At 39.9% G+C, this 21,424-nt stretch overlaps 1 protein-coding gene across 3 annotated transcripts in view; it reads right to left on the minus strand.

Moving 5' to 3' along the window:
• USP4 (ubiquitin specific peptidase 4) overlaps positions 1-21,424 on the minus strand; it is a 35,795-nt gene extending 14,371 nt beyond the window's left edge. Inside the window, exons 1-13 of one of the 3 annotated variants that reach the window (XR_013391940.1) lie at positions 21,214-21,424; positions 20,659-20,786; positions 19,081-19,211; positions 15,783-15,909; positions 15,006-15,151; positions 14,198-14,256; positions 12,707-12,838; positions 11,621-11,738; positions 10,756-10,929; positions 9,805-9,963; positions 7,767-7,991; positions 6,123-6,206; positions 4,347-4,441 (exon numbers count right to left, since the gene is read on the minus strand). Coding sequence is in view for 2 of the 3 variants with exons in the window: in XM_028718606.2 (XP_028574439.2) it covers positions 4,347-4,441; positions 6,123-6,206; positions 7,767-7,991; positions 9,805-9,963; positions 10,756-10,929; positions 11,621-11,738; positions 12,707-12,838; positions 14,198-14,256; positions 15,006-15,151; positions 15,783-15,909; positions 19,081-19,211; positions 20,659-20,786; positions 21,214-21,341 (1,706 nt within the window). In the remaining variant the exon portion in view is untranslated. The remainder of the gene's footprint in view (positions 1-4,346; positions 4,442-6,122; positions 6,207-7,766; positions 7,992-9,804; positions 9,964-10,755; positions 10,930-11,620; positions 11,739-12,706; positions 12,839-14,197; positions 14,257-15,005; positions 15,152-15,782; positions 15,910-19,080; positions 19,212-20,658; positions 20,787-21,213) is intronic. The other 2 variants (XM_028718606.2, XM_028718608.2) reach the window with 2 other exon arrangements.

Genomic DNA, 21,424 nt, shown 5'->3' on the forward strand with positions numbered 1-21,424 from the left:
CATAGCCGCGCGCAACCCCTCCGTCAGGGAGAGGTTGCGCGCAGCCTGTACGCTGCTCTTTGGGGCTGGGGGGAGGGAATAAGATTTTTTTTCTTGATTTCCCCCCCTAAAAACTAGGTGCGCCCTATGGTCCGGTGTGCCCTATGGAGCGAAAAATACGGTACTTATAGATACAAAAGACAGAGGAGGCTTCTCCCTTCCAGACTTGAAATTATACTATGAAGCAGCTTGCATCATGTGGATTCAGGATTGGATTAAATTAGAGATGAAATACTGGACTTGGAAGGACATGATAATAGATTTGGTTGGCATTCATATTTATGGTATGGGAAAGATAAAAAAAATAAAGGTTTTCATAATCATATAATAAGAAAAACTCTTATAAAAGTTTGGAATAAATATAAAGACTTTCTAGAACCAAAAACCCCATGGTGGCTCTTGCCGGTGGAAGCATTAGCATGAAAACCACTTAGTAAGGGAGGAAATTGGCCGATATATAGAGAATTATTAATAGAGGTGGGAAAAGGGTTAAGGCTGAAAGGATATGAGGAATTGAAGATCTTTTTGCAAAGCTGGTTACATCATAGACAATTAAATGAACAGTTTAAGGAAGACAATAAGAAAGGTTTAAGTTATACAGTTTCAAACTTACAAACTTACAAAACGTTAGATGAAATTGTAAAGTCAGTACAAACAAAGTGGGCTCAGGATTGAGGTCATAATATACAATTTGAAGATTGGGAAAAGATGTGGAAGGTAAACCTAAAATTTATAGATTCTATTTTATTGAAAGAGAATTATATGAAAATGATGTATAGATGGTATATAACACCAGAGAAAGTGGTCAAAATGTATAAAAAGGGATCAAAAACTTGTTGGAAATGTAAAGAAAAAGATGGTACATTCTATCATATGTGGTGGGAATGCAAAAAGATTAGAAATTATTGGGAAATAATATATAATGAATTGAAAAAAATGTTTAAAAAGACTTTTGTTAAGAAACCAGAAGCATTCCTCCTAGGAATTTTAGACCAAGATGTAAAAAAAAAAAGGGGGGGGATTATTTATGTACGCAACAACAGTGGTAAGAATCATATTAGCACAAACTTGGAAGACAGAAGAAATACCAACGAAAGAACAATGGCAAGGAAAACTTATGGAATATGCAGAACTGGCAAAATTAACAGAAACATTACATGAAAAGGACAACAAAGACTTTAAAAGAGAATGGGAACCATTTACAACATATATGAAGAGGCAACATAAAGAAATGGACTCATTCGCAGGGTTTGAGTAAACAATCACAACTGTATACAGCAAAAAATAAGACTATATGTATTGGGAAAATTTTGGGGAAACAATATGGAAATAAAACAAAATGGGAGTATGAGGGAAGTCCAGCAGAGGAGGGTGGAAATACGAAAAATTGTTAAAGATATATTGTTAGAAGTATACATGGAAAAATCAATAAAAAATATTTTAAAAAGGAGGGGGAGGATCAAGCAAACATTTTAGGTAGACTAGAACCGAGATGCTAAATTCTGGTTAAGAGATCTGGTTTTACCTCTACAAAAGTGTTTTGTTTGCTTTTCAACAAGACTTCCACCACCTGTACTCTAGTGTAATGCAGCCTGTTTCATCATTTGCAGCTCCCAAAGCACCAGGCTACTGAATGGACTCCACAGCACTTAAGAGAGCACTTGGGAGGATTTGTGTCAGTGGCCCATCTCATCTTGACATTCTATAGTGAGACCAAGGCCTTGACAGGTTCACTTACTCTATCCACCAGAAACTTCTGCATAACAGTCAGGAATCCACTGTATTCTATTAATCTCTATGGACCTCCACCCCTGCACCCTTCACCAGGAAGTGGTCTGACCATGACGACTGTGTTGTAGAACCCACCCACCCCCTACTCCACAGAAAGAGATAGACACTACCACTTTCACCACTTGAAGCAAAGACAAGATCCAAGCTATGTCCTACCACATCTTAGATAGATGATGAGACAGATGCATGGTTACCACAGAGACCATGAACTCAAAAACTGGCCCTGAGAGCCTCGGCACACACACTGAAGGTTACCCAGGACAATCATCCTGGGTTCCTTCAATACTATTTTCACAACCACCACAGCCATCAAGGCTGCTGGGAAACAGGGTGGATGGTATACCAGCAACACCCCTAATCTGTCTCTTTGGCCCAACATCAGGTAAAGACATTCTCATTCTGCCCTGAGGGCAAGAGGTGTACTAGTGAGCTGCACTGAAATTCTAAGAACTATGTCATTAAAGTGGTACTTTGGTTCTCAAACACCTTGGTTCTCAAACGCCAAAACCCCGGAAGTAAGTGTTCCAGTTTTCTAATGCTTTTCGGAAGTGTTTCTGGGGAACCTGCACCAATCAGAAGCTACACTTTGGTTTTCGAACATTTCGGAAATAAAACGGACTTCTGGAATGGATTAAGTTTGGTGCTCTCTCTTTTTTGCTATTTATTTTGCGTTTTTGTTTTTGAGACTTTTTTGATTGATTTGTTTTTGTGACTGTGTGGAACCCAGTTCAGCTACTGATTGATTTTGTGACTGTGGAAATGGATAAAAGCCCCCCATCCAAACAATGACTATCATCAGTGCAGGTAAGGGGGGGGGGGATAATTTTAATTTTTATCATCTACAATACTGTCTTATTTATTTTATATTACAGTACGTTGATTATTGCTTTCATTTTATGGATCAATGGTTTCGTGAAATAGTAAAATTCATGTTAAATTGCTGTTTTAGGGGTTGTTTTTAAAAGCCTGGAACTGATTAATCCATTTTGCATTACTTTCTATGGGGAAGCATACCTTGGTTTTGGAAAGCTTTGGTTTTGGAACTGACTTCCAGAATGGATTAAGTTTGAGAACCAAGGTACCACTGTACCTCTATCCTCAGCACTCAAGTCTGACCTGCTGTTGCACCGAATAACTGGTCAGAGAGATGGGTGAGATCAGGCCCACCCAAGTCTTACTTATGCTAGGTTAGCCTCTTTATCCTCCACAATCAAGTTGTGGATAAGTAAGTTCTTATTCTGAACCTACCTAGTATTTAACAAAACCATGTTATCATTTTAGAGAGGCTTAATGATGCAGCTCTATAAATACAACACAAAACAAAGCCAGACCCTCCTATTGCCACGAACAAGTTTTCACTGTCACTTGATATCAATAGTCAATCACTGTACTGCCACTACCACCACTTCTCCTAATCTAATTTCGCAATCTGTTTCCCTTTAACTATTTTGAAGTTTCCTATTAAAGAAGTGTAAAACAATCTGCTATTAACAAATATCTAATGAAGTCCTAACTAAATACCGAGAGTTTTTAGGAATTTAAAAATAGATAAATTTAGTTGGATTTGTGATGTTCTGCCATCATATCCAATTGCTAGGAACTTAGTTTAAAGGCTCATCTTTTATAGTTCATATTTGTACTCATAGCTCCAACACAATGGGAATACAATCCAAAATGCAATTCTAATACAGTATGTGTATGTGTGCTCGCATGCATGTATGCACAAAAAAAACCTTCTTAAAAAGAGGTGCATTTTAAGATGTCAAAATATACTGCTTTTAAAATGTCTCTGTTTTAGCCATTTCTTACTTGACAGTGATGAACAAGTCCCATCCACTTACTATAAATAAATGTTGCACCAAACTTGCCCAAACTGACCGACTCCGGGATCAGTTTTACTGGTGCATTTCCAAAAGATTGACAAGAGAAGTACAAGGTAGTGCTCATGATGTTTATCCACCAACATTTCATGTATACACAACTTTATAGGAATGTGTACATGACAGATACTCAGAAAACAATACCTGCAGACACACTGGAAGTTGGGGGAAGTTGGGGAAGGGGTATGTGAGGCAGGCTTACAGCTAACTTTAAAACTAGAATGCAAAGTTTAAGGTTTAGTTTCGAATTGTCACAAGTTCTCCATGCCTAATTTCCCAAGGTAAATGTAAACATTTTCATGCTCTTTTAAGTTCCAAAAACATTAGTAATTTTCAGTGGAGATTTAGCATCCCATGTAACATGGCCCCAATGTTTTCTAGAATCTATTGGTACAGCTAAACAATAAAAAACCCGAAAGGAAAATAGCAGCACACAAACACCCCAAAGGTCACTAATTAAACAATATGTGTCCCACACCACATGATATCTCATCAGAATAGCATACAACACAATGTAAGAACTACTGATCACCCACGTAAATTGTGGGTACCAAACAATCTTTTCAGGCTAAACACTCAAATGTAATATAGCAAAAGTTTCTTATCTCTACTCTTCCCAAAGAACCGGTTACTCACACAAAGATGTTGTCCTTTGGCATAATCTGACTTAAGCCTTCATCCATCTGGAAAATTTTGTGGAATCGGTGATTATAAACATCTGTCACCACCATCTAAAAACAGGAAATAGTTGAGAATGGAAGTCAGAATAGCATAATGATAATCAAAATATAAGCCAAAGTTACTTGAAGTTCAAGAAAAATATTGAACATTTCTCCTAGGCATTTTCAATATTCTCCAATGAATCACAGAATAATAGAATTGTAGAGTTGGAAGTAACCCTAAGGATCATCTAGTCTAACCCCAAGAGGAAGTATGGTATCAAGTGACTCATGAGATATGCTTAAATAAGCCAACTAAGCAAAAAAACCACCAGTGGTCAAATGAAAGAACTAGTACAATATACTGGGTCTCAGCGATGAAGAATAGTTAAGACTCCTTGTGTTTGCCAAGAAAACAGATGCCAAAACTGAAGGAATAGAACTGGTTGCTTTAATAGCTTGCCCAGAGAAAAATCTCTTTAAGATTTCAAAATGGGCAATATAATTTGAAAAACAGCTGCTTGAAAGCAAGGATGGCAAAGAGAATGCCTAACAGCCACTGGCAACAAAAACTCTGATCTGATAATAAGCAGTTAGGTAGTGGAATGAAACGGGGTTCTTCTTCTCCCAAGGGTACTGGCCTAGCCACTGCTTCTTCTTACTTCCTTAATCCCAAATGTGTTCTTTTCCTAGCTCAATCACCTTCTCCACCATTTTCAGCTTACAGAGTTGAATTCAAGATAATTAAGGTTGGCTATCATATACGTTAGGGAGCTGACAAAAGAAGTAGGTGGGAACTGACCTGAATACACTAACCAGAATAGGATTCCCTCCTATTCTCTCAAATCCCCATTTATTTGGTCTGGTTTCTAGAATATCCCTTAAGTTCTGCATGAGATCACCATAATCAAATACACTCTCAAAGAGCCCATTAGAATAGGAATTGTTATTTTTCTTTCTTTCCTCTTAAATATTATCTGATTATAAAACATTAAGATGATGTCTTTCACTAGACGATTTCATAGAATTGTAGAGTTGGAAGAAACCATGAGGTTCATTTAATCCAACCCCTACAATGCAGGAATCTTTTGCCCAACGTGGGACTTGAACCCACGGCACTGAGATTAACAGCCTCGTGATCTACAGACTGAGCTATGTAAGATATAGAAATAGATAATATTTCCAGTTTAAAGAACTCTTCATTATTACACTAGATCAGTTCTCAACTACATACAGAACATTTGCAACACGATACCAAATTCTGCTAAGAATCCCTTTCCTATTAAATATTTGTAGAATGTACATAATTATCAAGGAGTTATCAGTGCTAAGGATCCAAGGTCTCACTTCGACCCAATGCTCACTTCAAGCACTTGGGGACATTTTTCAAAATGAGTGCTATACATAGTTGGTATTAGGGCAAGCAGAACAAGGCCAAGGTCAGAGAACGGGCTCATGCTGGCAAGCTGTTCTTGTCAGAGTTTTTATCTGAAAGAGGACAGTTTGTTTTCATCTAAGTTTCTGTATAGACAAACATTTTAACATGTGGAAAGTGGAACGTGACTCCTCACTTCTTGCCCTAAAAAGAAAAATTTACAACCTTTTAAAAGATGTGCCCAATACACAATATCAAGTCACCTTCTTATAATGTTTGTTAAAGTTATTTTTAACTAATTCAGGAATCAGTCTACCTAATAACATTTTGTAGAAAACTGAACCCTTTTATTTATCACACAATATTATTTAGCCTTACGTTTTCTGCAGGAACCCCGGAGAATTTTGAGAGTGCATCACACAGGTCAGATACAGCCCCCATCATTGGCACAATTACCTTGTACTGGGGGAAAAAGCAGAACATTAAACTTATACTAAGCAAAATAAACCTTGGTAAGGAACACAATTCTAGACTTAAGGATCAGCATCAGTAACCAGGTTTGATACAGGGTGTGTTTGCGTGTTATAGTCAGACATGGTTAACAGTTTACTGTGAACGTAGCTTCTGCTTTTCTCCTACCTGCTAGAAAGTAGGAGCAACAAACCACTATCCTTGGCTTACTGTTATGTCCAAACCAGCCACCATTGTTTGTGCAATCAAGCAAAATTGTGAAGAAACTACATTTTATTAGGATAAATTTAAATGTAAAAATGTTGTCCTGTTATAAGCACTGCTGGGATTGTAAAAAGCTAATGGTATGACAGGAAAAAACTGGCATTTTTTACTCTTAACTGAAGCTAGAAAGATACACTGTATTGGGGGTTCAGCTTGCAATCTACCAAGAAGCAATTAATACTATTGCTAAGGGGGTCACTATTGTTGATATATAATATTAGTCATATGCAATATACACCCGATGACTTAACTTAATTGATTTCAGTGGATCTATTCTGAGTACAATTCAGTCAGATACCACCCTATGTAGTTTGTGAGGTATAAGTTATGACACTTAGCAACAATATTCAGTTTATGTAAGACTCAGAAATATGCAGAAGACTAGGTTGTGAAAGATTGTTTAGTGGAAACTACATCCAAAATTACAGGCCAATTAAGTTTCTTTGTGGGAATGTTGTTGCTAGGCAGCGAGTAGAGAGGCCATCTCTGATTCTTGGGCTGCAATTCTGGCCAGGGCTTCACTTCTGTGTGAATATCCTTGGGGTTCCCTCCTCCCTGCGTGTAATATGACTGGCAACTGGGATCTCACCTGCTGAAAAATAGATTGGACAGATTCCCTCTCCAAACATGTAGATCACAAAACATACAGCTGAGGTCAATCTCACTATGCTCAGTTGGGCTTACTCACAGGTGAGCATGCTTGGAGTACAGACTTAGCTGCCTTCCCAGTCTCTGTAAAACTGATCTGAAGATTGGGTATTGGATGCATCTTATCTCTGTGTGTACGTATGCTGATATATATATATATATATTGCACATATAATGCAGAGCTGGTCATTTTACATGCTGGGGTAGGAAGGCTTGTTGTCAACTGTGTATTTTAAGACAGCAATGTTTGTTCCAGCTATATCTATTTTAAATTTGATTTCATTCCATTTATCTGTTGGAGGTAAAGGTGTTGTACATGATCTCTTCCTCTGCACATTTTTTCCTCAACAATCCTGGAAGGTAGGTAACTAGAAAAGGTAGGTAATAGAGGTTGTAATTGACTCAAGGTGATCATGGGAGCTTTATGGGGAAGATGGGATTTGAACCTGATATCTGAGTGTGTTTCTATATACATTGAGCAGGCGGGAAGCGTGCAACGCAGCTCATACAATGACCCTTAGTATCGGAATTCTAATGCTAAAAGCAGGCAACCTCTTGTAAGTTGCAGAGGGCACTAAACACCACAATTTGATTTTTCTGTCTTTCATAACAAAGACCAACATGAACACCTCTACTTACCTGAGTAGGTTTGCGCTGTGGATCTGCAAAAACCAAAAAAACCTCCATGGTTCGATCTTTCTTCAAGGGCAATGGAAGGGTTAAGTAGCAAAAAGGGTCAAAAGTCACGGAAACTTTAGAACATTTGGGGCAGACCAATGTGGATTTGAAGAGACCATGGAAAATATCTACAATTATAGAGTTATTACGCAATCGATGATTCTCCCAAGCTTCTTTTGCTACCACCTGCAAAAAATAAAACACATTGCAGAGAAGCAGAAACACAGTATAAAGATTAAGATGCAAGTTCTGATGAAACAGCTTTTATCTGTAGGGAAGGATATTGAAATACAATAGAAGGACGTGATGTGACAAACTGATGCTGAACAACTATGTTTGTATGCAATGAAATAATTCACTTATTGGTATACCTGTAATTCAACATGCAAGTGACCTGCAACAGAACAGAACAGAACAGAGCAGACTGTACAAGATGATTGCACCCTAGTGTGTAGGTGAAATTTGCATAGTATGAGAGAATCCAATTCTAGGGATGGAATTCCAATGCCACACTATTACAAACACTCTGTCTGCCTAAGCATTTCAGTTTGCGAGATGGAACAATGCCCCTCCTCTTCTCCTGGTGTTCTGGGGGTTCTCCCAACCACCCAAACCAATTTCAGAGGGAATTTGGGGCACACAGGGGAGGAGAAGTGTTCTGTGCAGGGCTGCTGCTGACAGGGTCTTTTTCAGTGAATCCCAACCTAGGGAAAGGCAGATTAGAGGTAGCTTCTAGCAAGTGAGCAAGGAACTGCTTAAGCAGTAAGGTAAAGCTAAAGGGACCCCTGACCATTAGGTCCAGTCATGGCTGACTCTGGGGTTGCGGCGCTCATCTCGCTTTATTGGCTGAGGGAGCCGGCGTACAGCTTCCGGGTCATGTGGCCAGCATGACTAAGCCGCTTCTGGCGAACCAGAGCAGTGCACGGAAACGCCGTTTACCTTCCCACCAGAGCAGTACCTATTTATCTACTTGCACTCTGACGTGCTTTCGAACTGCTAGGTTGGCTTAAGCAGTACTGCAGTGCAATTTGTAATGTACAGTCAAACCTAAGAAATATGTAGCTTTCGGCAATGTTTGCTCCAACTATGATCGTTGTGACATTCATGCAAAGGCAGTTATTTAATAAACACTACACTGGGGTGTGCGCGCGTGTGTATGTGTGGCATCAATTCTCAAAATTACCGTAATAAAAACTAGGCCTGCAAAGGAAAAGCAGCCCAATTAAGTGAAACTTTAAATTGGGCACTGTCCCCAAGTAATTATTTATGTCATTCCCTTTTAAGCCCTTGTTCTACTTCGGTTTAAACAGGGCCAATAAAGGAGGATTACAGCAACTGACTGCAATTGGAAAGGGTCACCTGGCTCTCAGGTTTCCCCAGCCAAACTGGGTGGCTTACAAAATATATAAAACATAATAAAGCATCAAACATTTAAAAAGCTTCCCGATGATGGTGATTTAGCTGTGCTCTTATGTTCTTAATGAGAGGAAGGATAGTTATATCTGGCTGGCCACAACTGAAAACAGCTAATGTGATCTCAATACTGTAGTTAAGTTCCAGCCAGCATCAGTCACAGTGATCTGTCCAGCGTCCTGACAAACTGTGCTTTGCCATGCCTGTTGTGATCCTGCATCGCCTATCTGGACTCTGCCTTTCTAGTAAGTGCCACTAATTTGACCCAACTTTGGAGCTAGTGGAGTTTGCCATCCAACTGCATGGACAATCACGTCCATGTATGCATCTTCAAAATTAGGAGGAAGGCTACCTGCTTATCAGAGCACAGGGCCACACTCACAATGGGAAGCATATTTGTTGAAGCCTGGCTAAGAGTCAATGGTCCCAAGTGGACTGATTCATGGATTCATTTGCTAAGAAAAAGACATCCTCAGTAAGATAAACAAAGGAACTAGATGGGCAAAAGTAATTTGTAACATATGTTGAGTGTTACTCTTTTATAGCACAATTTAACTCCAAGCAGTGGAATGTCTATGCAGCATACCGAATCAGGCCTGCCATTAGCATCCTTCAACTCCAAGTAAGGTTTCTTTTTTACTCTGTTTAGATCCTCATGTAAACCATCTAAAAGAAAGGCCAGGAGCTCTTGGGAATCTTGTTGCTGGTACCCTGAAAACTGAGGAGCAAAGCGGCCAACCTGGGTCTACAATTAAAAAAAGAAAGGGAAAAATAACATTAGGAAGATGCATGTGAGAAGTGAAGGGAAAAGCAGTAACTGTAGCCTCATTTGCAGAATTCAATGAAGATTAGCTAATTCCTAGCAATAAATTAATGTCAAAAAGATACCAAGATGTATGAAGTCTCCTCTCATATCAGTTTCTTTGGATAACAGTTATCAGATACAGTTGCCGTATGGTTAATCCATGTAAAATTCTGTGAAACTGACAAACGTGCTAATAAAGTACATTTGTTACTTATTTGAGTACAGAATATCAACAAGTGATTTGAAGACCATGTGTACAATTTTAACAACTGTTTCAAAAGCAACTCAGTGTACAATTAATTTCAGAGAGATATAAAGTTGCTAACTTTCGGCTCAATTTTATTTGGAATATTGCACTTTACAACATACCACAGTGGTACAAAACAATAAAAAGTAAACAGATAAAACAGTTCTCAAAAAAGAAGTCAGATGACTCCTAAAATCTTGTTAAAAATCAAATTGTATCAGTAAAAGCTTTAGAAGCTACAACTATTCTAAACAGAATGCATGGCATTTCCCTGCAATATGCAACATTCAGTGAATTATTAAGGCACTGTAGCACTCAGGAGTCCATATCATACTTAGCATTCTTTTAAGTTCAACCTAAGCTACCAGGCTAGACATTTCATGATGGGGAAAGTATTTCCCCAAGGGCTAACATTAAAGCTCCATGCATGAAACCAAAAATGTCACTTCCTCTAGCTGTGTTGCAATGACAGAAAGTCTACTTACTTTGAACATGCGGGGGGCCACGTGAGAATTTCTCCCAGACCACATCTGTTTGATGAGTTCTGCATATGCTTCTGCAATTTCTCCTCTCATTCCCAGAGGATTCTCCTGATTTATTTCAGGTTCATACTCATCTTCCAAGAAATAGTCAGTCAGTGGAGGGGTGTTACTCAAACACTAGAAGAACATTCAGACACAAGAAATGCATAAAAAAGAAAGCCATGCCAACAACCCATTTTCAGCCCAATGAAAACTAAAATTGTACTAGAGTCAGCAAAATCACCCTATACAGGACTGTATTACAAGCTACATTAAATATTACATATGGAAACTGCTGAAAGAAGAAAACTGAGGAACATGTACTAGCTGGGTTATTTCTATTTTGGGAGGACGGGGTCATAGCTCAGGGTAGACCACTTGTTGTGTATACAGAAGGCTCCATGTTCAAACCCTGGCATCATCATATAGGGCTGAGAAAGTTTCATGCCTTGAACCCTAGAGAGCTGCTGCCAGTCAGCAGCCCGGTTTGCACACAGTGCTAATCCAGACAATGGCTAAGTATGATTGAGTGAATGGATTCTCGCAGCAAAAAGTGTAGCCACTTTGCTCCTCCCTTGGCCCTGCTGCTCCTGTGCTACTCATAGAGGAGCCAGGGTTTGGCTTATAAGATATCGGCAATCCTGGACCAGTGTTCTGACACTAGAAAAATGCAGCTTTCTATCTTCCATTGTAACCCACAGCATTATGTAGGTTTTCCAAGCTGTATGGGAACCTAACGGTTATACAATTTAAGATGGGGTAGTATAAAACCCAAGCAGTACGGTGCCTACCACTCTAGGTTCTTCAGCAGATTGTACCAGTTCTTTACCTGTAAAGCTGAATTCATGAAGCACGTATTTCCTAGGTTACTGAGCCCACAGAGACCAGGCTGTGACTGAGGAGGGCTCTCCCTGTTGTTGTAGGAGTTGCAGGAAAAGCTAGAACCTCTGGAGGGGGGAAACATACTGGAATATGATAACAGGTTGCAGAATATTTCGGCTAAGAAACTATTTACAGCTATACAAAAATAATGTATATTGTATTTCTTACCCGCCCTGCATCAAAATTTTATGGGGAGTTTACAGAATATAAAAAACACAATACAATTAAACACGTAACTCAAACTTAAGACAAAGCAAACCTTCCAACTGATCTATAGTATACACATGCCTACACTATAAAATTCCTCCCTCAGACCTAGTTCTCACAATCAAGTATTATGAGGTAGCCAGTCTGCTGCCTGACTGTACCATTTCATACTGTAGGTGGAGACTCACTTTACTGATATTATATTTTGCTTAAAATACTCATATCCTGCTTTTCAGTTTCCAGAACATTATGCTAATGAAAAACGAAACCAAGACTAGAACTAAAGTTAGGAAAAACCACCACCACCACAAAAAACCCGAACGAAGCAGGATAAAAAGAACAACTGAAGTCAAGAGGGTCCTAAAATCCTCCAGTGTAATACTGTGTTTGCCAGGCATCTCAAGGAAAAGGCAAGGAAAAGCCTTGCCTCAAGTAACCACCCACTACACCTCTGGGGGCAAGCGCCTTGAGAGCACAGCCTCCAAGGGAGATCTCAAATGTCCTAGTAGGTTTATATGGAAGAATGCAATCTGGTTTAATGAACTATTATAGAGTGGCATTTTTTTCCTATCAGCTATTGTATGATAAAGTGCTATTGTAGGAAAAATTGACAGAACTCATACATCTGAATGGAATAGTAACTGGCAAAAAAATGCCAGAGGGCCATGAAACTGAAGTTAAGTTTAAAGTTATACATAGCTAGCTTCCAAACAGTGGAACCATGAATGCTTCAGGGCAGAACCTTATTTAATAAAGAAGAGAATGCATAAAAGTATTCAGAGAAAGGAAGTTACATAAAGAACAGCAGACACATTCTTGCTATTACCCTTTGCCAAGGCTGGAGCAGTTCAAACTATAGGAGTTATTGCTATCACCATTTGTAATGGTTGAAGAGGAGCAAGAGCTTGCTGATGATTTTGAAGAGGTAGCTAGATTTCTGCTTGTTGCAGTGCTTGATCTGGGAGGGAAAAAAAGTAGTAAAAATCCCATCAGGGTTTTTGTTGTTTTGTTTTTTTTAAAAAAAATAATTCCTGAGATTCTTTAACTGACTTTTTAGTATAGTTTACTATTTTAAACTGTTTATTTCTGGATTTCCAACCCAGAAGGAATGACTACAGCATCAGGTTGAAGAGGTGGATTGTTTATGAGTCAATGGAATTAGAAATCTAGTACTCACCCTCATTTTGTATGAAATTTCCCTACTGTAAAATACCAAGGAGAACTTATGCAAGTGCACTAAGCTACACAAGGCAATTTCTTACACGGCAGAGCGCATGATACAATGCGCCAATGTTTGCATTCCAGCTGATTAAAAGATCTCCAAATAATTGCAAGGAGAGAGCCATACTTCTGAATCAGTGTTTGATCCACAATCAATCATTGTAATGAGTACTAGGCTAGCAAGACCTCCCAGCAGAACAGAAGGCAACCAACAGGATTTTTAGGACTAAAATTAATCTACTAAATGAAATGATTATCTTTTGAAAAAGAAGGCTTAAGTAGAATAGATATTCCTTGGCATAATCTACCAGTGATTTGTAACTACTCTAACATTTTAACTACCTCCAGCTGTAGTCAGGGGCCAATAAGAATTGTAATGCCTGATACATTGGGTAGAATTCAATGTTTCATCTTCCAATAATTCCACGTATGCAAGCCATGTACTGTGCTAGAAGTTCTTCTGATCTTTCCCAAGCCAATTTGGGGATAATGTGGGGGACAGAAGGGATGAAAGGCCCGTGGGAATCTTTTGTAGGGGCAGGTTAGGTGAATCCTTATATGTGGCTTAAATTGTAGATGGCTTTACAACAGGCTCAATCCAGAATGAAGCAGTGCATAGGATAGTTCTTCACTGTTTTTTAAAAAACTGAGCTGCATATTTCACTACCTTTTAAGGAAAGTATTATTTCAATATTGTAAAAATAAGATTAATTCCGTCAAGATTATGCGAGGTAGAAATCTAACTTTAAAGTATGTTTTTGGTACTTATTTTTTAAGTCAATGGTACTTCAATTTAGAAAAATGAGTATAACAGGACTTAGGGCATTTCCTATCTCATTGTTTAGCCTGAAAGCTCTCAGAAGTGGCTAACAAGTTGAAATACAACAGGACAATAAACACAATGTAATAATAACAGAATAGAGAAAGAAGAAAAATAGTCAGTGTCATGCCAAGTTAAACAGTGGTAGAGACACCTCTCAGACCCAAGTTAGACAGAGGCACAATTCAGACATCACAAAACCATGGTTTGGTGTTCAGGTTTTGCAATGTCTAAACTGAGCTAGAGAAACGGAAAGTATAAATAGAGAAAACTTACTTTGTCTGAGATTGCCTGGGCCATGTACCATCTTCATTCTTCACTTCTATTAACACTACCTTTAAAGTTAAAGAAAAATAATAGTAAAACTAGGTAAAGGGAGTGCTATCTTATAGATCTGGGCTTTCTTTGGTTCCGTGCAGAAAAATACAAGCAAATCAGTGCTTACAAAACAGGAGATTCCCAATTAAATAACCCCCATGCTAACGCCTTAGGATGTACAGGAGGCTCTGGCAGGGTTTTGACTCAGCAGCATTTACAAGTGACCATTTAAGGAATCAGCATCTTCACGCTACTGTGGCAATTTGATCACAACTTGTCTTTTTCAGGCCCACAAATCACACAATGGCAGGAACAGCCACCACATGCAGCTGCCTCTATATGATTGCTGCTAGGCTTTGAATGCAGTAGCTCTTCCACAACGGCTGGCGTTTGACTGAACCTGGCCAAATAGTTGAGAAACCAGCTCAAATTTCAGAATACTTTGTATGACTTCATAATCACATGGGAAAGGATCCAACTTCCAAGTCCTACTAGCAAGAGCTCTTGCTAGCACAGTTGGGCTCCCCCCCCACCCCCGCGGGCCCCCAAATTGGCTTGTAGAGGTGTCAGAAGAACCCCCAGAACAGCATGCCATGGTGGTGGTGAGGAGGAATAATTCTGTCTGGCAAGCTGGAAAGCTGGCCCTGACAGAATGACGCCAATAGTATTACCTTGAATTCTTCCCATTGTAACTTTTTTACAAATTGCAGCCTTGTCGACAGCCCCCAGGGTGAGCAATACAACATATGATATTTGAACTTCTTACCTGTCCCTGATAGAGCCCTGCATCTTGTATAGTACTGTCAAGTTTGCTTAGCTGCTCATAAGTATTACTCATGTATCTGCTCCACAGCCTAATTTCTTTTCCATCAGGAATATTAAACTGCTTTCGCATTTCATTTTCAATAGTAGCTGGTAAGAAAGAGACAAAGTTATTACAAGCTGTATTTTGACTAGGTTGGGAGGTGTGGCTCATTCAAAGTGTCAAAACGTGCTTATTTACTAGTGCTAAATAAACAAGAAGGTGTATACTAATTCTGGATTATTTTACACTGGTGAATTATTAACTGTATCTGTACATACCAATTTTCTGTAAAATTTAATTTCTGACTGTAGCTGTATTACCTGGAATAGCTAAATATTATCACTTTAAAAGATAAGGAATCGTTTATTTAAAATGCAGCTGGGTTATTTGAAGCTGACATTCTACTACTACTGAAATAACCAGTTTGCTGGTAGGATTGTTTGAACAATGGCAGAAGCATCTAAAGCTGAAGAGTAACTGTCAGTTCTAAGGACAAATAATAAAAGCTGGAGTGAAATTGTGGTTTAGCAATGCTATAGGAGGATCAGATAAGTAGAAGCATTCACCATTTCACAGGGGGGGGGGAGAAGTAATTTCAGATGATTGTGAAAACAAAATTTGCAAAAATAAAATGGTAAAATATACTTGCCCCATTTAATGATCTAAATAAATTACTAGACACCACTAGGTGTGGATGTGTTTCAAGGTGTGTTGTGCGGTTAGCAAACAGCTACTTACCAACGGTGTCTGCTTTGCTGAAATAAGAGCTCGTAAGATTAGCAGGATCACTGTTCTGACACAGCTTCAGCTCCAAAAGATAAACTTCTACTTTACAGTGCTTCACAAACAGTCCATACTCCACAACCTAGGAAGAAAAGGCTTCCTGTAAAGTAGGTACAACAAACTATTCTGAAAGCAAATATGTAGTCTAAACCGAAAGGCTCCACCCTCAAAGTATCCATATCTTGGCCTGATAGATAACAGTGCCATCATCTAGAGTTTCACAAAAACAGAAGTCCTTGGTTTTAACTCTAGTTCTACAACTGGCAAAGTGGCATCAGATAATCCTGCAGAGGTTTCTACAGCCCAATCCCAAGTGTGTTTATTTCAAAATTAGCTCCACTGAAGTCAACACCAACCAACGGTTATAGTTAACTATACTTCTTAGCTATTCAAACCAAGAGGTAAGACCCATGGTGGATAAAAATAAATGATTTTTAAAATAATAATAAATAAAATAAAATTTAAATTTAAATTGGATTTTTAAAATAAAATGCTTTTGGAGGAAAAGTCTTTCTAAAGATAGTGTTCTATTTAAGTTACATTATAGTCCAAAGGCTATTCATCAGGAAATAAGGATTTGTTTTAAGTTTTTCATGTGTGCTAAAACTCAGTCTAAGTTTTTTAAAAACATGTTTAACATCATCAGTTAACAAACATGGATACATATGCTATAATGTTATTGTTTTAGTTAAATAAATTGTTTAAATTGTTGTTAAGGAAATGATCATTTTTCTCCTTCCAATAAAGTACAGCAGAAAAGTTGTCCAAATATAAACTGTTAACTTATTAAACCTCACAATAATTTCATAATCATCTGTCTATGTATTTCTAATTGTATAACCAAATCAGTAATTTTTGCTAGAACTGTAAAAACTACTCTGAAAATTTAATATTCCAAAAATGAAACCTTCGTTTGGTTGTAAATATTAAGATTATACCAGCAAGAATGAGTCTTTCTGTTAAAAAAGGATTTAAATCAGGCCATACTGGCTAGTGATTTAAATCGATTTGATTTAAATCAAATTCACCCTGGTAAGACCCAAACAGCAAAGGGCAAAATCAGGTTTACCAAGATCTCTTTTCCTCAAACTGCCTATCCAAAGTTGCTCTGGAGAGTTGGGAAACACTGGCACAAAACTGGAACATCCAATCCCTTGACAAGTTGAAGCTCCATTTTTACTGGGGACTCCATTAACATGATTGTAAAATTCTACCACAACAAAACAAGAGAGCTGAATATGACCATCCAGGTCTCTTTATCTGGCCCTGTAAAGCAGGAGTCAGCAAACTTTTTTTGGAGGGGGCCAGTTCACTGTACCCCAGACCTTGTGGCGGGCCAGACTGCACGCACGCACGCAGCAGAGGCTTCTCTCTCTCTCCCTCTCTCCCCCAGGCCCTCCCCTTCCCCTGCCTACCTATGGTGCTGCCAGTGCAAGGGCGGGCTGGCTCTGGAGAGGCGCTGCTCTCTGCCAACTGCGGCTCCTGTGCCTGCCCTTGCGAGTGGCAGAGGTTGGCAGCAGCGCCAGCGGGATGAGCAGCCTGAAAGGACTGGCTGGCTCTGGAGAGGCGCTGCCCAAAATGGTCTCAGCCCGCTCCCCTTCCTCCTCTACGCCAGGAGGAGGGAGGCGCTATGGTGTGTGAGGAGAGGGGTGAAAATGGCGCCCCCAAAAAATGGCAGTGCAGGAAAAAAATTAAAGAAGAAAAAATTAACGAACAGAATCCACACGATCCACAGACCATCCGCGGGCCAGATCCTGAGGGCAATTGGGCTGGATCTGGCCCTTGGACGGTGGTTTGCCGTCCCCTGCTGTAAACTTTCCATAGGTCACACGCTTCACTGGCCCTGCTTTATACTCTGAATGTTTTTGCCTGGCTGTAATGTGTCCAACACATAACACTAGGTACAATCTTCTGGCTCAGGGAAAGGAATGAATGTTATGTAATCATTTGGTAGACACTTGGGAGATGGTTTTGTTTTTCATTTCAATTTCAATCAATAATAAAAGCAATAAAAGAAAAAGGAAAGATCAGTAATGGATCATAGCAATTTGCTAAACCACTGAGCCTCTTGGGCTTGCCAATCAGAAGGTTGGTGGTTTGAATCCCCACGACGGGGTGAGCTCCTGTTGCTCAGTCCCAGCTCCTGTCAACCTAGCAGTTCAAAAGCACGCCAAAAAGTGCAAGTAGATAAATAAAGCGAGATGAGCGCCACAACCCCAGAGTCGTCTGCAACTGGACTTAATTGTCTGGGGTCCTTTACCTTTTTATCAAACAGAAAGTAAACGCAATCTAAACAAAACTAAAAAAGGGAAAGGGGGTTTTGTGGGGGAGGAGGGAGAAAAAGGGGAATTACCCTTCTTATTTTACATTTGCACATTCCTTTTGAGGCCTACATTTAAAAAGCATATACTGTATTTTAGCAGCAATATGGGCATGTTTAGCTTATCTTCTTATTCTGAAAATGGAATTATTCCTATGACATATCACATGCTCTTTTCTACATCGTTCATTAAAATTATACCAGATTGCATTAGCATGTACTATATATTATTTAATGCACAGTTAACTATTTGATTTAAGATCCAGCCTACAAAGCAATTTTCTGCGCTGTGTAGTTACTTGAAGTCCTGCTGTGTTTCTGAAGTCAGTATACATTATCTCTTACACTGAAAAGAAGCATTCCTGGTAGACGGGTCATGTGGAGTGTCCTTTACCATATTCCCCTATCCAAAGAGTAAACAGTTATTCTCTTTCCTCTCCTCCCCATGGCAATCCACTCTCTAACCTGCTCCAGTCTCCTCACTCCACACAACCCTCCAAAAATGTTTTTTGAGATCCACAGGGGTGGCAGGGAGAGGAGAACAGCAAGTCCCACTAGCTGATGGACACAATTGGATACCACCCTATAACTTCATCCTGTGTTCTGGCTAAATGACTAATCAACAGAGTACAGGGCAACTGAAGAGAAACTTTCTCCTCTACTCTACATTAGCTAAGCTAGAAACATTCTGTAAAGCCATTCTGAAACTGTAGGAGCCATCCTAATACTGGGAAGAGCAGTTCATTTCCTACCCTGTATTTCCAGTTATTCAACCTTATACGTCACACAATATATCATTATCCTATGCACCAGTTAAATGACACCTAAATATTCTTTATAGTGTTCATTTCTCTGGGTAGCTCAAGAGATAATTCACATGATACCCCAAAGTGACAAAACAGTGTAAGTTACATAAAGATCATTATCACTTACCTTCCTCACTATTGGTTTCTGTCCCTCTATACAACCATACCAATTTAGTAATTTGTTCCAGGCTTCAGTAGGAACCAACACATAATCCAACTCATCAATGAGATGTTCTTTCAAAGTCTGAGCTTCTGAGTCTAAAAAGGAAAGGAAACATAACGATAAACAGGAAGATAAACAGTTCTCCTGGAAATCCTGAATAAAACAAACACACTTTCAAAGTGACAAGACATTTATGAAAATCTAACTTAATTTAAATAGCCACACCAAAGTGAGTCTTGAAGAGACTCAAGTGGTATTATTTGACAATCTAATTTCAGACTTCCCTTCCACACATAATTTCAAACTATTAATCAAATAAAACCAGCTGTATAGTATTTGAAGTTTTCTTTAAAAAGTACAATGCAGAACTGGAAGACTTTCCTATACCAATATGATCCAGAGACTTTGAGAAGCAAACTTAAACTTTTTATGTTTGTACACAGACTTCCTAGTGATTTCCTGGGACTAAGCTAGACTGGTAAAGAAAAAGCAATTTATATGCATTGTATGTGAGATATAACATTGCGCTACCAGATGGCAGTGTGGAGTCCTGTTTTTCTCTACCTGTCTTCCCTGTTTAAATTTACAATGCTTTAAACTGAAACACTTCTTTGATATGTCTAGATCCAGCCCTGGTCTGAGGAACACAGCATCTATATTGCCTTTTGCTGCAAAATTTAAATAGCTCTACCTATCCACAATATGTATTACTTTAAATCTTTTAAAGAGTTGCTCAAGTGTTATTTCTCAGGACTGTATCTGGAGAGAGGTGGCGTGTCAGAATGGTGTGTTCTTTCCACTGCTTCTGCTGCAACTGGGAACCTCTTGCAATACAGGAAAATGCGATTTCAAGCTATCTAGTCTCCCAAATGAAAGATCATGTATGAAGCAGACTTCAGATTTAAATTATCACCTTACCAAGGTCAACTTTGTGCCACAACAAACCTGAACCAGTACTAAGCCAAGGAAACAATGTGCACCTGGAGCTCAGGGGGACAAATCAAAAATGTATTCAAACATAAGTTTGAATTCAGTGGATACACCTAATGATTTGAAGTTCTATGACACAATATACCTAATGATTTGCAACCAACTGATTTACAACACAGAAGCAGATGTAACGGTTAAGTCTTTTAGTTTCCATTTACAAAAAAAAGAAAGTCATCTGCTTTCAGGCCTAGGCTGATTGGAGAAATACAAAAAAAAAAAAAAAAAAAGCCAAGAATGAGACACTTATTTAAGGGTGGAACCTCTAAGACTTGTTACAATACTAGTTATGATTGCAGTAACTGCTGATGTGACAATCATGCTAGACTCCATCATAGTTTTTCCAAAGCGAGCTGCCTTATCATATAGAAAAACTAATATCCCTACTTAAGAATTGGGAAAGTGTACTGGGAAAGATTGGAGGGGAAGGGCACTGGCTCCCTTAATGTCAGAACATAGTCCAAAAAGCAGTACCGTGCAGTGACATTTTCCCTCCTCCACTTCCCAGTCCCAGTCCAAACTCCAAATCCTAATCCCCTCTCCACACAACTTTACCTGCAAAAAGCCCCGAGTTATCAATGGGTCCCGGGAAGAGATTAGGTTCTCCAACGTTGTACAAGTCCCAACTGTCAAAGCCCACGTATTTCTTCCACTGCTTGAACCACCGGCTGTCAATTAGGAACCTGCAATAAAAGGGGGGGAAATACGCCTTGAGAAGAAGAGGAAGGGGAAAAGAAAGAGTAATAAAACAAACAAACGGGGCAGGGTTGGAGCGGGAGGCAGGAAAGGTGAACGAAGTTGCTGGAGGGGACGGGGCGGAAGAAGAGTGACTCAGCACCGGCACCGGGAGGGCCCGGCCGGCACCGACATGCCCTCTTCCTGCCACCAACACCGAACTCCCGGGGGGAGCAGCTCGCGCCTCCTGCTGCCCCCCCCCCCTTCCGAACACCCGCATTCGAAAGCCAACAGCCCGAGTGCGGGGAGGGCCTGCGCGGAGGTGGCGTGCGCGCGCGGCCTGGCTCTCAACCTGACACCGAGAGACGAAAGGAGCCGCCGCGCTCTCTCGCTCCCGCCGCCCCACCCGCCACAACGGCCCCGCTCCTTTCTCACCACGACTCTCCCGGCCGCAGCGCCGTCCCCAGCAGCGGCATAAGTTCCGCCCGCTGCGTCCCGGCGTCCGGCCTCAGGCCGGCGCCGCCGCCTCCCCCGCCGTCTAACCCTACTTCGGCTGCCGCCATGACAGTACTGCAAGCGCTTTCGCCCGGCCGGCCGTCCCCAACTGCGGATATCCTTCCTCGCCCGGCCGCCGCCGCCGCGCGCA

The sequence above is a fragment of the Podarcis muralis genome, chromosome 2 (assembly GCF_964188315.1).
Source record: "Podarcis muralis chromosome 2, rPodMur119.hap1.1, whole genome shotgun sequence".
NCBI lineage: Eukaryota > Metazoa > Chordata > Lepidosauria > Squamata > Lacertidae > Podarcis > Podarcis muralis.